Source organism: Emys orbicularis, chromosome 8 (genome assembly GCF_028017835.1).
Source record: "Emys orbicularis isolate rEmyOrb1 chromosome 8, rEmyOrb1.hap1, whole genome shotgun sequence".
NCBI classification, from domain to species: domain Eukaryota; kingdom Metazoa; phylum Chordata; order Testudines; family Emydidae; genus Emys; species Emys orbicularis.
In genome coordinates, this window is record NC_088690.1 from 55350120 (window position 1) to 55367612 (window position 17493).

The 17493-nt window shown below is 37.8% G+C and overlaps 1 protein-coding gene across 2 annotated transcripts in view; it reads left to right on the forward strand.

Annotated features, from left to right (window-relative positions):
• EDEM3 (ER degradation enhancing alpha-mannosidase like protein 3) overlaps nucleotides 1-15162 on the forward strand; it is a 43036-nt gene extending 27874 nt beyond the window's left edge. Inside the window, exons 14-21 of one of the 2 annotated variants that reach the window (XM_065409037.1) lie at nucleotides 937-1102; nucleotides 4435-4589; nucleotides 5516-5669; nucleotides 8357-8545; nucleotides 9632-9797; nucleotides 11129-11314; nucleotides 14031-14078; nucleotides 14756-15162. In XM_065409037.1, the coding sequence (XP_065265109.1) occupies nucleotides 937-1102; nucleotides 4435-4589; nucleotides 5516-5669; nucleotides 8357-8545; nucleotides 9632-9797; nucleotides 11129-11314; nucleotides 14031-14078; nucleotides 14756-15162 (1471 nt within the window). The remainder of the gene's footprint in view (nucleotides 1-936; nucleotides 1103-4434; nucleotides 4590-5515; nucleotides 5670-8356; nucleotides 8546-9631; nucleotides 9798-11128; nucleotides 11315-14030; nucleotides 14079-14755) is intronic. The other variant, XM_065409038.1, reaches the window with a different exon arrangement.
• The last annotated feature ends 2331 nt before the right edge of the window (nucleotides 15163-17493 follow it).

Sequence of the window (17493 nt, forward strand, 5' to 3'; positions counted from 1 at the left end):
ACAGCCTATTCTGATATTTTCTTTATAGATCTTTTCAATAAAACTTGACAATGGTTAAGTAGATTAAATTTGAAGCATATTTCATTTGAAAAATGTTGACTTTGGAATTCTCAAGCAGTATATTATTATTGTAACACCACTTTTCCATTGAAATTCTTGAACTGTTATTTCCCTCTGTAAACACAGTTTCCTCCTACTGGAATTCTGCAGTAGTTGCAGCACTCAAGCAGGGCTAATAAGATCAAAAGTTATCATTTAAGGCTGCAGATTTGTCACAGCCTTTTTTATTAAACACAAAGCAGTCTCGGTAAACTTAGAACAGCCTGTAAAAGCTGCGTCCCCTGCCTGAACCCTGACACTGTGGGTTAGGAGGGGAGGACCCTGGCACTTTCCTCAGCCCCCTTCCCAGGATGGAGCATCATTGGGAAGGTGGAATGCAGCCTGGATGCTGGAGCTTCCCCCAAGGAGAGCAGCTGCAGGAGGCACGCAGGGCTGACCAGCACCTCCCTCTGCCCTCTCTGGGCTGTGCTCCGTGCCCAGGCTCAGGCTCGGGCTTAGCACAACCCAGTGCGGCTATTCAGCTCAGTCAAATACGGCCTGGCCGCCCTGCTTCCCTCCTTTCTCTTCATCATGACATACAGGCAGATGAGCTAAACCTGAGCAGTGCTGCGACCGCATGTGCCAGGTTACAATGCACAGAGTGGGGAGCTGAGCCCAGCCACCCAGGGCAGGATCTCCAGCTGTGGAGAAGTCACGGAAAAACAGGAATATGACCCTGTTTGATTTTTTTCCCCCACCATGACAAACCTGCAATGCTAAGTAGCACTAACTATTTGGAAATTGAGTATCCTGAGCATGTGTTTTACTGCCACTTTGGGAAATAGCACTGTTCTTAAGGCTTTCTTCTCTCTCTCTCCCCCCTCCCTTGCCCCATAGAATGGATTCTTTCTTCCTGGCTGAGATGTTTAAATACCTTTACCTGCTCTTTGCTGATAAGGAAGACATGGTTTTTGATATAGAAGATTATATCTTCACTACAGAGGCTCATCTACTGCCTCTTTGGCTCTCTACTACAAACCAAACAATGTCTAAGAAAAATACAGTGAGTGACCTTTTTAAACTTTAGTCTATTTTTAATACCACTTTAATGTGTTTTTAGGTGGAAAAATCAGGGTAAAGGGTAAGTTTAAGCAATATAAGATTTTTGACAGATATTTAATGCAAACTGTTTTATCATGACAGTAATTAGTGGCACCCATGAATATTGTCAATTTTTTCCATGACCAAACCTGTTTTTTAGGTATTTATAACTGAACCATAAAACCTTGCTCCAGGCTGGAACTTGGCAGAAAGGTGTCAGAACACGCTTATAAAAAACAAACCAATAAAACCCTAATCTTCAGTTTTTGTGTTCAAATAAATACAACATTTTCTTGTTTTGTGGAGCTCAGATTTATTTCCTCTTTAAAAATACTTTAACCATAGGGTAGATTAAATTTGCCAAGTCATTTTTTTATATTCAGGGAAAACTAAAATGCAGAGAGAGCTAGCCTGCTGACCTAGGGTTTAGTACCTGGGAGGAAACCCAAGTTAGCTTTCCAGCTCTAGGGCCAGATCCTCAGCTGGTGTAAAATGTTGAAATCAGTTGAGCTATAGCAAATAGCAGAAATTGAGGCTCAGGCTCTTAGTCTCCTTCTCCCCAGGCCAACTGGCAACCCGTTGAAACAGCATACTCAGACTCTGCTGGAAGTGGTCATGGTGATGTAGTCTAATCAGTACTTTTCTTGCTTCTTTCATTCTGAGAGACTGATATTTCCAGCATCAGTAGCTCATCTGACAGGCTAAATAAACAGATGAGAAAGTGAACAGAGGATTATTTATCACCTAGGTATTTCCCCCAATGTTAATCTGCCATTATTTTTGACTTGAAGTGTGTTCACTCTTGGATAATTCCTAGTTAATCCCTTACTTAGCATTTTCTTACTTATTTACACAGCATGGCAATATGTACTATAAGGGTGAGACTTCTAAAGCACACCAGGGTGTTGCGCACTAACTGGCCCAAACTAAAGGCTCCCAAGTGTGCGTTAACATAGTGCTATTTGAAAGCGCACTACACTGATGTATAATAGGGAACTTTTAGTTCCTGGCAGCAGACCAGTTGGTTAGTGTGCAACGCATTGATGTGCTTTAGAAATCACATTCACCCACTGTGCATTGTAGACAAGACACTCAAGGTATGTTTATAATAAACATAATAAAAGACCCATGGCTGGCCTGGAGCCTGAACCACTACATTGCAATTTTATAGCCTGGCAGTCCAAGCCACAAAAGCCTGTGTGAGATTACCCAGGCTCTGAGACTTGGTGTCATGGGTTTTTTATCCCAGTAGAGATGTGTCTCAGATCAATTGTGGAAAACTGAGGTCACAGACTTGTTTTGACTGAGGGCTTTCTTCCTGGAGAACTTAGTAAATTCAAGAGAAGCTTCACAGCTATATTGAGTGAATTCAACATTGAAAATGAAGGAAATACTGCTCTAGGGACCTGAAGACCAATAATTTTGAGATTAGATTTGTAAAATAATTTGTAGAGTTCATTAACTCCATTGATGTTAACCTTCATTAACAAAAATTGGTCATGTTCCCTCATAGCTATCTGCGCTATTCATTGCTGTCCTTTTCCTGGAAGTGTTGACTGTCTTCAAAACCTTTCAGAAAAACAGGATAGTACCAATAAAAGATAAGCATGGATTTAAAAGGGACAGATCGTGTATTATTAAACCAAAACTTTTAAAATGAAGTTTATACTAATATTTGTAGAAACTCTTTGAAGTTCTGTATAGTGAGTATATTGTGTCCTGTATAGAAGGCAGAATATTTCCTTGATGGTAGCTATGTCCAGCTGTTGGGGAGTATGAAGCAGGGTCTCCTAAAAATCAGTAAAAACTGAAGAAAATCAGGTCTAAGATGTGAAATTAAATTCAATATAAGCACTGTTTAAATTGCTAAATACTGATAAAGTAGGGTTTCATTGAAACATATCCATCAGTCTAAGTTACTAATATCTGACTAAGGCAAAGATAGAAAAAGATCCCATTTAAAGCAGATGTCAGGAGCTTTTCTGTCAAGGAAGAAATTGTAAAATAGACACGAGGTTATTGAAACCAAAACACTGATGATTTTAGAATCAGTTGGATTGCAATAAATGGGAGGGGGGAAAGGAACACATCTTAACGGGCTGCATTGCTTATATTTATTCTAAGTACCATGCCAGCTACTTGAAATATCTGTGCCCTAGTGCATGATTAGCAAGGTGGCCTCCTGCTGTTTCACTATTCGATTTGATAGAAGATAGTGGGGGAGCAGATTTACTGGCCCTTAGTTTGCAGACTTTTTTCCCTGTAGGTGGTTTGGCTCTATTTATTTTATGTTGGTCATACTTCTAAGAGAATTACTCACTCAATTACTTTGTATGTAGCAACTTCTTCCAATAAAATAAGTAACAACTTTGTTTTGCTATAGCAACTTTATTTTTTTCTGGAGCCTTTTTATATGCCTTTAAATACTGGCTCTTAGAAAATTATTAATTATTGTTGATAAATAATCTTAAATGACTTTTCTCACAGGTGTGTTGTAAATAGATAAGTATTATACTCATTTTACAGATGGGGAAACTGGGCTGTAGTGAAGTTAAACGACTTGCCTGGGATCACCCACCAAGTCATTTGCAGAGCCAGGAACAGATACCAAACTATTATGCACTTCTCATGCTATAGTACACAGTTTTCTCCTGTCTGAGAGAACAAGTTGTTACATAGGGTACCAGATGTTTGGTATAGTACGGCTTGAAATCACCACTTACTAGTAGAGGGCCTAATCCTTCAATTTCTGTAACTAGGTTTTTTTTTTTTTTTTTTTTTTTTTTTTAAAATTCTGGACATTGTGGATGCAAAGATAACCTTCCAAATAGGAACCAAGGCAGGACTGCACTTGAGTCTTCAGCTACACACCTCTGGTGTCTTTGCTGCTGTTCATATCTTTGCCAAATTGCAGCAAAATAGAATCATGACCAGCATCATTTGTTTCATTCTGATTGGGAATGCTATGAAGACAGACATGAGAGCTATTCAGAAAGGAAAATAATATAAAAATGGAGACTAGGGGACACTTGGAATGTTAAAGGCTTCAAACATTAACACTTAAAATTTTATGCACATGCCAAGAAGCTAGCAAAAAAGCAGGCAAGTCAAAGTCCTACTACTCCTTGCTAGTAATTGCAGTTGTATATGATATCTTCCTACCTTCAACAATTATATGCTTTGTATGTATACAAATAACTTTTGATGATGCAGTCTACTGTTTGATATTTTCTTTTGATAAGCAATTTAGAGTAATTGGGTTTCTTAATAGATAATCTGCTTTGTACATTTTAGACAACAGAATACATGGAGCTGGATGACAGTAACTTTGAGTGGACGTGTCCGAACACCCAGATTCTCTTCCCAAATGATCCTATGTATGCTCAGAGTATCCGTGAACCTTTGAAAAATGTGGTGGATAAGAGCTGTCCTAGGGGCGTTGCCAGAGTGTAAGATGCATGTTTTATATCCTCCATTGCTAGGAATGGCCAGAAAATTGGCTGTCATTCAATTAAAAAAAAAAAAAAAAAAGCCTCCCCATCCCCTCTGCATATGTTAGTCAGATATGCTTCCTTTGTTCACAAGATGGTATTCCTTTTGGCGCTGCATTTCCTACCAGTGTTCAGCTAACTCCAGCTGCAGTTGATTATGTAAGAGTAAAAGGAGCTCAGCACGAGTTGCAGATCCTAAATTAGGATTGCGGTAGTGCCAATTAGAAAAAAAATCAATTTGTAAACAGAGCAAAGAGGATCTGAAATCACTGAGAATAAATAAGAAAATTAACAGGTTCTTTTCTATAGTCAACCCCTTTTCCTTGATTTTATTAATGCTGCCATAGATAATCTTGTACTTTATTTTAGGTTGTTCTGTAAAATTTGGAAAATGCCTTTATATGACTTCTGTAATATTTATGCAGGTGAAAATTAAGTGGGCCGAGTAACATTTGCATTATATGCATCTGATGCTCAGTCTGTTAGGAAAACTGGCTTTTCTGGTTTTATTAAAAATTTATTGCCAACAGGCTGAACATTTAGAAATGATATTGAAGGGTGCTGGCTCACACTTTAACCAGATTGCTGATGTATCAGTTTTACATTACCAACATTGCACTGGAAAATGGTTGGGGGAGTTCACAGCTTTTTAAAACAATTATAATTTTAGGGTAACATTTTACCAAGAGCTTTGTTTGCTAGAACTTTAATTTTCAGCTTGAGATACTCCAGTGGAATGTTCATACAGTGGAGGATAGGAATGGGTTCTGATGGCTTTGTGTATATTATGTCTCTAGCTTTGCACACCTCTCATGTGTAAAACTGTTAGATAATTTTTTAACAAATGTACCAGTATGAAACTTTATCCTTACCATCTTTGGCAGAGAAGAGAGTTTTGGGAGTGGACCAAAACCACCACTGAGAGCCAGGGATTTCATGGCCAGTAACCCTGAGCATTTGGAGATACTGAAGAAGATGGGAGTCAGTTTGATTCACCTCAAAGATGGAAGAGTACAATTAGTGCAGCATGCAATTCAAGTAAGACCCACATATATTTTGTAGAAATCTTGGCCCATTGAAATCAGTAGAAAAATTCCCAATGTCTGCAATAGGAGCAGATTTCATCCCTTGGTTTCATTCTCTACTTCCACAGTTTGGGTTGCTTAGTTTTAAAAAGGGACCTGATGAAGCTTTCAGCATACCTTTTTACCTTTCCTTTGTTGCTACATGTGATAAATAATAATTTTAAACTGGTTTAAGTTTTTTTGCCTCTTTTTCTTCAACTTTGTCTTGCCATTATCTCTACTTGTTACAACCGGTGCCCCATTTACGTTGCAGCAAAAGACTTGGATTGTGCAACACCTGCAGAAATTAATGTGAATTTTTATTGTATTATTCATTTTCATATTTAGTTCAACCAGTAATCCTTGCATTTGTTTAATTGGGTATTACATGCAGTTTTTTGCTGTCTGTAAACTTAATTTTCAGTGTGCTACAGTTTTGCACTAAACAGCATAATAGAATTTTTTTTGGAGGGAAAGCTGCAGATTTTGGTAGCTTGGACATTTGTAGGGTGACCAGATGTCCCGATATTTGGGGCTTTTTTTTATATGGGCTTCTATTACCCCCGTCCCGATTTTTCACACTTGCTATCACCCTAGACATTTGGCACCTGAAGAATGTGGGAGAAGAATATAAGCTTTACTAGCATGATCAGAGGTGCAGTTCTTACGTGTTATCAGCTGTAGATTCAAAGTTAACCAGCCCTCCAGCAAAGTTAAACTATTGTTTCAGGCTGTCTGCAGATTCAAGCAGACATCACTGCATGAGTTTGCATACAGGTCACATTTGGAAAGTTTTCTTTGCTGCCATTAAGAATAAAAACTTCTTTTTTAAAATGAATGCATAGATTGTGAGGCATAATTTTGTTAGTTTCCGCAGCAGATTTGGCAGTCTCTGAATTGTAGAAGATATAGTGCCCTAATTAAGAGCTCATTGTAAGGAGAAGCTGGACTGAAAGAGAGAGCACTTGTTCTAACAAATCTAAAAATAGCACAGACAAGGGGGAAAAAATGAGTAGTTTAAAGCACATTTGTAATTTTTTTAGAGTAAAAATTCCCCCTTCAAATAGCAAGATCATAAAATAATTACTAAATCATTTTAAGTGTGTATTTCTAGTGTTTTATTTAGATTGGCATCAAGCTCTAGATAAAGCGTAGTTTTATTTTTCAATTTTTATATAATAGAACAAAAGTATCTTTTTCAAACAGTACAGTCCTGGTACTACATATGTATGTGAATGGATTTTTTTTCATTATAGTAAGAGAATGTAATAATGAAGTCTCGCAGCATCCCAGACCTGGATCACTATCTAATATAATATTGGCACATATGTATATGTGACGAAAATGCCATAAATAAATTGATATTTAAAAGATTAATTTGATGTCTATTTAAGTGTGTCTCTAGAAATTAAGTTGGTGCACCTAATGTGTCATAGTAGCCCAAGGATACATTAAGGTGGATGGTTTCAAATACATTTTGAAATACTTTGCACTTGCTGTATCATGGATTTAGAGTTTATAATCTTATACTTGGCTTTATCAAAATTCACACAAGCCCCTAGTTTGGAACATAAAAATTGTTTTCAGGATTAGAGAAAGAAACCAGAATGCTATCAAAATAATTACCCACTTTTGTAAAGTGAAAAATGTTAAAGGGCACATGAAAGGTGCTGTACAAATACATAAGTATTGTAATTATCAGATGATATTTTTTGGAACTACTTTAGCAGTATGACAAAACCCTAATGTTGGTCTTCAGTGTCATCCAGAAATTTCTAATTGGTGGTGTTTCTAGTATGATTGTTTGACCAACTGTGCAACACATAAATAATTGTAACTTATTTTTACCTTTCACATTTTTCTGTTTATTTGATAAAGCATTAACAGTTTAACTCTCTGCAAACCATATTTTGTTTGAAGACTGCTTTAATAGTATGGATTTACCACAAATTCCAGATCAGCAAAATAACACATTCATGTATTTTACACAGTAGTCAAAAGACACTAGTTATTTATCTTATACAAAAAAGAGTCAGTCAACTTGACCACATATAAGTCTATCTATTACATTAGTATTTTTCTTTAGTTTAAATTTTAAAGAACACGTGTCAGTTATCTTATTGTAAACATAATTCTGTTACTGATAAAGAAAAATTAGATTTTTTAAAAAATTTTTGGTTTTAATAGTCTGTGCTGTTTAACTTTGGCATTTCTCAGACTGGACAATGAGAATTTGTTTAGATTTGGCTTCAGGTTTTCTGCTGCAATACCTGGAAATAGACATAGCAGGGAAAGGTTTATTTAAAAACAACTATTTCCACTGCAATTTAAAAATAATCAAACTTATATAAACTGGAGATTTGGAAAAAATGAATTTTGTGACAAATTTGATAGATGTTTAAAGTATAATTGTTAACAAAGAATTACAATAAAACAGCTGATGGAAAGGTCATGGGCCTCTGGGAGCTAGACTTTAGAATGTAGTGCTCTCAATTACTTTTTCCTTCTCAGCCTGGTTGATTGGAGGCAATACTGACAGATTCTGGAAGAAGCCAGCTCTTTTTCCAGGAGGTTGGCTTGGAGGGATTCACCAGCGACAGTAAAATTTTGGTTCTGCAAAATATTTAAGAAGCCACTTACCCTAATATCTTTACTCCTTAGGCAGCAAGTTCACTTGATGCTGAAGATGGTTTGCGATTCATGCAGGAAATGATTGAACTGTCCAGTCAGCAACAAAAAGAGCAGCAGCTACCCCCACGTGCTGTTCAAATTGTTTCCCACCCATTCTTTGGCAGGGTAGTATTGACAGCTGGGCCAGCACAATTTGGAATGGACCTATCCAAACACAACGTAGGGGTGTGTATAATGTGAAAATCTTAAGAACATATGATTTGCTCTTGAATTTTATTTATTTGTGCTTTTTTTCTGTTGCACTGGTCTTAATTTTCTAGTATTGCATTTTTTTCAAAATACTCAGCTAGCTCTTAGATTTATAATAGGCATTTAAATACTTATAAACTAGGGTGACCAGATGAGGGGAAGAAAATATCGGGACACATGGGTGGGAGAGTGCTCGCTGGCAGAGCAGGCGGATAGTGGGACAAAATGCGTCCCGACCAAAGATCGGTTGGGACGTGGGACAGACACCGAAATATCGGGATGTCTGGTCACCCTATTAGAAACACACAATCTAAAATTCTTTCTTCTGACTCAGACACTCTAGAGTTCAGTCTTTCTCTCCTTTGGCACCAGTCATGATTCAGACTCCACACACAGGTGCTCCAGTTGTTTTCTGAATGCTATATGTGGAATATAACTCTTGCATCCTAGAGGGATGGGCCAATGTAAGGGAAGAGAGCTTGTCAAGCCGCTAGGATTCAGCATGGCTGCCGCTCATTTGTGAATTTACAACATTTTAAAAGTTTAATGAGGATTAGGCTCTCCTTAGGCCATCAGAAGTCCAGAGAAAGTTCCTTTCTAGATAAAGACAAAATGGGGAGAAATTACTTGTCCCTTTTGAAGTCAATGGCAAAACTCCCATTAACTTTAAGGGGGGCAGGATTTCAGCCCACAGAGTATATACTGTAGATCTAAAACAAAGTTCTAAGGATATCTGTGCTCTCACATGGTTTGTGGTGATATCTTAACCATAAATTATTCTGTATTTTGTTGACTGTACTTAAAGGCTATTATAAGATGTTAGTACAAACATAAAAGATTACAGATGTTGGCCCATGTGAAAACCAAATCAGTCCAAAAATTGTTGATTAGACAACTTTTTTGAGAATCTGCCATAATAAAGACTCTAGGATAAAGGTCCTATAGTATGCTGGGAAACACCAGATGACTTTTTGGGATGACTGGAAAAATTATAAAAGGTAGGAAACATTTACAGGCTTTACTCCAGTATTTTAAATCATTACATCTCTCAAACAGACAAGAGGATTTGTTGCAACCAGTAAACCTTACAATGGATGCTCGGAGATCACTAATCCTGAAGCAGTGAAGGAGAAAATTGCTATGATGCAGAGAGGCCAGTGCATGTTTGCTGAAAAGGCACGAAACATCCAAAAAGCTGGAGCAATAGGGGGCATTGTTATTGGTAAATAAAACTATCCTTATTGTTTTGTACAAATGTAACCTGTTTTTTCTCCCAAGATTATTTAGATTATATATAAGCATATTTTCAGGGCTGGCAGGCATCTGTGAGCAGTCGGTACAGAAATCCTCTTATTGGAACAAATGAGGTGTGTATACTTAATATCCTGCTTGCACACAAGAATGGAGCCAGACAGAAACCTACTAGTGGAGAAATTCAGTGAGGGGGTTTGTTCTGACAAATCGGAAGTTACAAATTAACTTTTGTTTGCAGCTGAATGTTGTGAAATGAAAGAGAATGGTTGTTCTATCGCAGGGGTGGGCAAACTTTTTGGCCTGAGGGCCGCATCAGGTTTTAGAAATTGTATGGGGGGCCGTGGCCCACCTCCTATCCACCCCTCGGACTCCTGGCCCATCCAAACCCCCCTGTCCCCTGACCACCCCCAGAACCCCTGCGCCACCCCATCCAACCCTTCCTGTCCTTCATGACTGCCCCCCTGTTCCCCACCCTCTGACCACCCCAACCCCTATCCATCCCCCCGAACTCCCGTGGCACTGCAGCCGTGCAGCACAGAGCACTGGGTCAGGCCAGGCTCTGCAGCTGCGTTGCCCCAGGAGCTCGCAGCCCTGCGGGGGAGGGGCCAGGGCTGAGCATCCTGAGCCAGGAGCTATGGGGCCGGGCAGGAGGGTCCTGCAGGCCGTAGTTTGCCCACCTCTGTTCTATCATCTTCATTCCCTCGCCTATGCTTTCCTAGCTAAGTTAGTAGTTCTAGAGAAGAATGTACCATTTACATCCTTATTAAAAGTTGAGTAACTATTCTTTCAGTATTGAAAAAGAGATAACTGCTTAGTAGCAATCCTGAAAAGATGTACATTGAGACCTTTTACATTCAGGAATGTATCTGCTCATGAAATAGCTTTTTCCTTCTAGGTCCAGCATTATTCTTGACTTTCCACAGCCAGGCAGGCATCCACCAGCCATTGAGCCTTTTGGGGCAAATTGAAAATACAAAATTAAAACTGCTGGAGATGCCAAAGAATATTCCCTCCCACCTGCAAATTCTCATCACCATCTTAGGCAAGCAAATAAGTTGAAAGGTGGAATGTATTTCAATTCTAACTTGCTTCTGTCCACTCAGAAACCTCTTGTTTGCTGTCTCCACCAGGAAATAAGGTTAGAAAATTGTAAATCTGGGGAATTCTAATTAAACTGTAGCACATTCTCTGAAATTCCCACACCAGCTCTTCAAGCTACCTTTATCCAGTGAAATGGGAGAGCATCAATCTGAACTATATACAGAATGGAAAAGCTTACTCTGACTTTCTATTGGCTAGATGACAATGAGGGAAGCAGCAGCGACACTGCTCCTCTATTCCAAATGGCTGGTGATGGAAAGAATACAGATGATATCAAAATCCCCATGCTCTTCCTGTTCAACAAAGAAGGAAATATTATACTTGATGCAATCAGAGAATATGAGTCTGTAGAAGTGCTTCTCTCTGATAAAGCAAAAGACAGAGGTAAGGGCAAAGCCATGTGTGTCTTATTATTACTTATCTTTATCTGTTGGCATAATGTGAAATATAAAAACAAACAATGGTTCTTATTTTCTACCTGAAAAAATAAGTGAATTGGGATTGAGGTGAAAATTCCATCTGACCTCCATAATTCTAGTTTGTTGAATTAGTTTCATTCAAACTAACAATCTCTTAGAATTTCCCAATACATGTCCAACTTGAAACACTTTAAACAAAGTCCCAAATAGAAAAAGTGAACATTATAATTTTGGTGTAACAAATTTGACTAGTAGTGCTACAGCATGTTTTTTTTTTTTTTTTTTTTTTTTTTAACCCTTAAACCCTTTTTTTCTTGGAAGAGATTTTCATATTCTGCTTTGATATCAAGGCAGGAATAGGCTGTGTGTGTTTCAGGATCCTGACTTGTAGATGCTTCTCAGTTCCAAGTGATTTTCTTCATAGAATACCAGGGTTGGAGGGGACCTCAGGAGGTCATCTAGTCCAACCCCCTGCTCAAAGCAGGACCAATCCCCAGACAGATTTTTATCCCAGATCCCCCTCAAGGATTGAACTCACAACCCTGGGTTTAGCAGGTCAGTGATCAAACTACTGAGTTATCCCTCCCCCGCCTTCATATCTGTAAAGATAGACCTGAGTTTTCTCACTGCAAAGACCAGGCAAAAGTGGTTCTCATTGAGCATTTAATTTCAGAAAGGAAATCAACACAAAAAATTAGGAGGTCAGTTAAACAGAAATTAAAAGGTACAGCACCAAAAGTAAAATCCCTGCAAGCTGCATGGAAACTTTTTAAAGACACCATAATAAAGGCTCAACTTAAATGTATACCCCAAATTAAAAAACATAGTAAGAGAACCAAAAAAGAGCCACCATAGCTAAACAATGAAGAAGTAAAAGAAGAAGTGAGAGGCAAAAAGGCATCCTTTTAAAAAGTGGTAGTGAGGAAAATAGAATGAACACATTAGAGGTGGTTTTGGAACAAATTGATAAACTAAACAGTAATAAGTTACCAGGACCAGATAGTATTCACCCAAGAGTTCTGAAGGAACTGAAATGTGAAATGGCAGGACAACTAACTGTAGTCTGTAAAGCAGCTTCTGTATTGAATGACTGGAGGATAGCTAATGTGACACCAATTTTTAAAAAGGGCTCCAGAGGTGACCTATTTAACATATTCATAAAGTGATCTGGAAAAAGGGGTAAACAGTGAGGTGTTTACCCCATTTGCAGATACAAAACTACTTAAGATAGTTAAGTCCCAGTCAGACTGCGAAGAGCTACAAAAGGATCTCTCAAAACTGGGTGACTGGGCAACAAAATGGCAGATGAAATTCAATGTTCATAAATGCAAAGTAATGCACATTGAAAGACATAATCCCACCTATACATATAAAATAATAGGATCTAAATTAGCTCTTACCACTCAAGAAAGAGATCTTGGATTCACTGTGGATAGTTCTCTGAAAACATACACTCAATGTGCAGTGGCAATCAAAAAAGCAAACAGAATGTTGGGAACCATTAAGAAAGGGATAGATAAGACAGAAAACATATTGCCTCTATGTAAATCCATAGTACGCCCACATCTTAAATACTGTGTTCAGATATGGTCACCTCATCTCATAAAAGATGAATTGGAAAATGATTAGGGGTATGGAACAGCTTCCGTATGAGGAGAGAATAATAAGATGGACTTTTCAGCTGGGAAAAGAGACAACTAAGGGGGGGGAAATATGATAGAGGTCTATAAAATCATGACTGGTGTGGAGAAAGTAAATAAGGAAGTGTTATTTACTCCTCAGAACACAAGAACTAGGGGTCACCAAATGAAATTAAAAGGCAGCAGGTTTAAAACAAACAAAGTATTTTTTCACACAAAGCACAGTCAACCCGTGGAACTCCTTGCCAGAGGATGTTGTGAAGGCCAAGGCTATAACAGGGTTCAAAAGAGAACTAGATAAGTTCATGGAGGATAGGTCCATCAATGGCTTTTAGTCAGAGCGGTAGGGATGATGTCCCTAGCCTCTGTTTGCCGGAAACTGGGAATGGGCGACAGGGGATGGATCACTTGATGATTACCTGTTCTGTTCATTCCCTCTGGGGCAGCTGGCATTGGCCACTGTCAGGAGACAGGATACTGGACTAGATGGACCTTTGGTGTGACCCAGTATGGCTGCTGTTATGAGATTAAAGTTGTCAGTACCAGTAATTTTACATGATATTAATTATCCTGCTGGTGTGGTTCTATCCATTCCATCAGCGTAGATAGTGGATATATTTTCAGTGAAAATGCACAGCTAGGAGATTATTTCTAGACTCTCTTTTAGCAAACTTCCCCCAGATAGAATTTAAATTCTGGTAATACTGCTTTTTCAAACAGGCTATTTGGGGAGCAGCATATGAAATTTAACTTCTCTAGTAAACTAACATTAGCACATTCATTTCCCCCCATTGTATTTCCAAAGCTGAAACCCAAGTTACAGCACTTCTGGATTCCTCACATGGAATCTTGATGTCCACCTATTTATACCAGCGGGTGAGCTGTTCAAAATAGTTCTTTGCTATTAAATCCTTTCTGGGGCAACTGCAGTATAAACAAACCAATCCTTCGCTTCCACCAAACACAAGAGGATATTATGTGTTATGGATTTTTAATGCACATGTGCTTTTTCCCCTTCTTGTGCTACCATTGGAATTTCAGCAACAATATTTAAAGGTAAAATGATTCCAAACTACATTATTGATAGCAGTAAGTATCTTATATTAATAATCAAGTTATATACAGTTGGACTACCTAGAATTCTTAAACAGTTTCCTTTATTTAGCAGTGTCAGTTTTCTTTAGTTTTGAACATTTACGTAATTGAACCAGAAGAACCTTCTAACATTAACATAATGGGGAGCCAAGGTAGGGTGCAGTTTTATGTACTAGTATGTCTGAATTTAAATTTAAAAGAATAGATCATAGCTTTGCGAGTTTATCAAATGAAGACCTTGTGGCTGTACCCACTACCTTCCATGGATCTTTGGGCTGCACTAAACTCCAGTCTCATAATTCAAGAGCCATGGTGGGCTGGAGTGTACACTCATGTTTAAGAAGCGGACAGCAGTGACATAAGAGCATTGCTAGCTAAGCATGAAGAACCACTACAGATGCTAGTACCCTGAATTGAGTAAACTTATGAGCAAATGATAAATTAACTTCATAATTAAAGAACAGTATTTGCAAAAGGCTTAATATACACCGCTCAAAAGGGATTAAGATTCTCCATACTAATAAAAATCTGAACCTTCATGAGGTCTGGAATAAGATCAAGGGAGACAATTGAAAATAAAATGTAAGTGTTCATTTTCCAGTGTATTTCAGTTGCCTTTTGAAAGTACTTACAAAATTCTTTTTTTTTTTTTTTTTTTCTTTTAAATAAAGATCTGGAAATGGAAAACATGGACCAGAAGTCATCTGAAAATGATTCACATAAGCAGAGACCAGAAGAGACTTCAGCATCTCAGGACCTCAGCTTGGCCAGTCAAGAGCCTGAGGGAGAAGAAAGTTCTGATGTTACTCCCCTTGATTCATTATCTCCTGTTGATGCAGACAGTGATAGCATTTCCATTTCAAACCAGGAGGCCTGTGTCACAGAAATCCATGAGGCTAATGTTCAAGAGACAGAAAGTACAGAATTAGATAACCAGCCTCAGGAACAATCTCAGACTGAGACAGATTCCAGCTCCAATGTTAATTGGGATAATAAAGTCCAGCCTATGGAATCCATATTAGCAGATTGGAATGAAGATATAGAAGCATTTGAAATGATGGAAAAGGATGAACTATGACTTCTAATAACTTATTTGTGGATAAAGAAAATGGTGAATTTGTTGGGTAAAAGTAAGGCCCTAATATCTAAGAATTAGAAATTGTTCAGTATTGTGATGAGCAACCAGGTTTCGCCTGGATAATATAATAGAAACCCAGCACATGTTATAATTTATATAGTTTTAATTTTTCCTGTTTTGAAATGGGAATGTGCAATTGAACTGTTTGTATGGCTCTGTTGCATGGTGCTGTAATACAGGAGGTTTCATTCAGGGAATTAATCAGATTTCTGCATTCCAGGCATCGGGAGAGCAGATTGCCTTGGCCTCTGGAAAGGTAGAAGTTGAATGTAATGGGATTAATGCACCACTTGTTGGCTGGTTATGGCACTTGAAGGCAATAGTCAGAGGCTATTCTAGTTGAAGGTGCAGTTTCACTGATAAAGGCCTTTATGGAGAGAAATAGGTGAAATTGTGAGACATTTCCAGCTGTAATGTCTTTAAGACACAGCTAGAAACAGCTCAATTTGTCCTGACATTTATATCCTAATAAGATATAGCAGTGTTGCTTATCACTCCTTCCATCTGTTGTTTTGAAGAATGACCAAGATGACTTGGATTTTTCCTCTTCTGCTCTTATTTCAACTAGAGAGGCTGTATAAACCAAAGGTAACATGCTCTACTAGGAAGCTCTTTTAGGAAAATTAAGAAAGCTATGCTAATTAGAGGACTAGTACATAAAGGTTCACAGTGATTATGAAGATTGTTACTTGAATTAAGGTAAATTGGGCAAAACACATTTTAATACAATTTTTCCTTTTTGGCCTTCCATGCTTAAAGTTATCAAGCTTAAAACTACCTTAAGACACACAACTTAGCATTATTATTGTTCTCTGAAAATTTCAATGACTATTTCTGTTTTCTCTACAATAAATATATCTGTCAACACTTGGGCAAGAAGGCTAGTATCAATAGTGAAGCACAACTGTTTACCTTTAGCTGTTGGGTCTATAATTCAAAATTTAGTGGTGTGAAGTCAAAGAATAATTGATATGATACTTCTGTTTTTTAAATACAGGTCAGCATGGTTCCTAATTGATCATGTTTTCGGACGCATCCTCCAATTAAACCACAAATCTGATTAAGCAAACAAGAAGCAGTTAGTTTAACTGTCCAAATTAAAACTGCCAAAATTCTAGTTTAAGTTGATCTATAGACATGGGTTTTAGTTAATTATGGCTCAATTCAGTATTTAATCTGTTTTTTCCTTTTCAGAGAGAGACTTAACACTGCCTATATCATGCACCAGACTAAAACTGAAAGTTTTTATATTTATATATAATCTTTATACTGGCAGACAGATATATCCCTGTCTGAAGTGCACCTTTCATTTTACTGGTGAGATTAAAATGTGCCGAATATGCAAATGTCAATCAGTTCAGCCATACTGTATTGTACTTATGTATATTCATATATGGTTTCAAGTCCCAGACAAATGTTGTATACATGTAATCTGACAGTGACACTTGCTCTCAAGAGTATCAAAATGCACAAGTACCTTTGAGAGCATGTTAGTCAATCATAATACTATACAGAAATTGAATGACAATTTAACTGAATAGAGGTGTAGTTAACTTTGAGATAGTGAAGCAGTAGGGAACTAGTGAATAAGTGTCCTTTTAAAACTTAGTTTTAATTTCTTTGCACAAATAACTATGGAGGTTTGGGCTTAATATATTGGTACAGTGCTGAAGCTTAATACTTTGTCATTTTAGACTGAGGGATTGATTTAAAGGATGGGATTATTCCTCAAAATCTTTGAAGTGTCCTTTGTAACTTGGGTGCCCAGCTCATGCAATTGAGGCATGCCTGGTATGGCCACAGAATCCATTGACTTCAGTGCGTGTTTTTCTGGGCAAAAAGTGAGGTGGCTGCAAGTGGCCAATTGCACCATAGGGTGGTGTAGTTCAGAAATCTAACTCTAAAAAGGAGTTAAATATTTCCAAACGTCAGAATGTAGTGCCACTAATAAAAGCTGCACAGGTTCTGTGTTTATATTCTTTAGTCGCTCCATTTAGGTATTTTTAAGGATTGTAGGTAAAGTGGTTCTCTGGTCATTACATTAGCAAAAGGTTTGTCAAATTAAATTTTAATATGACAGCTCAAGTTTTCAGTTCCTTCCTGCAGAAAGTGATTTAGTTTTTAACTCTAAAATTTGTCTTTAGAAACATTATTAGAAGTTGATCCTCTAATTCTCCCTGTCACCACAAGGTAATCTTTTATGACTGACTAACCTTACATTAAGTGTAAACACCGGCACGACAGTTCTGACACAGGCACATTCCATCCTTT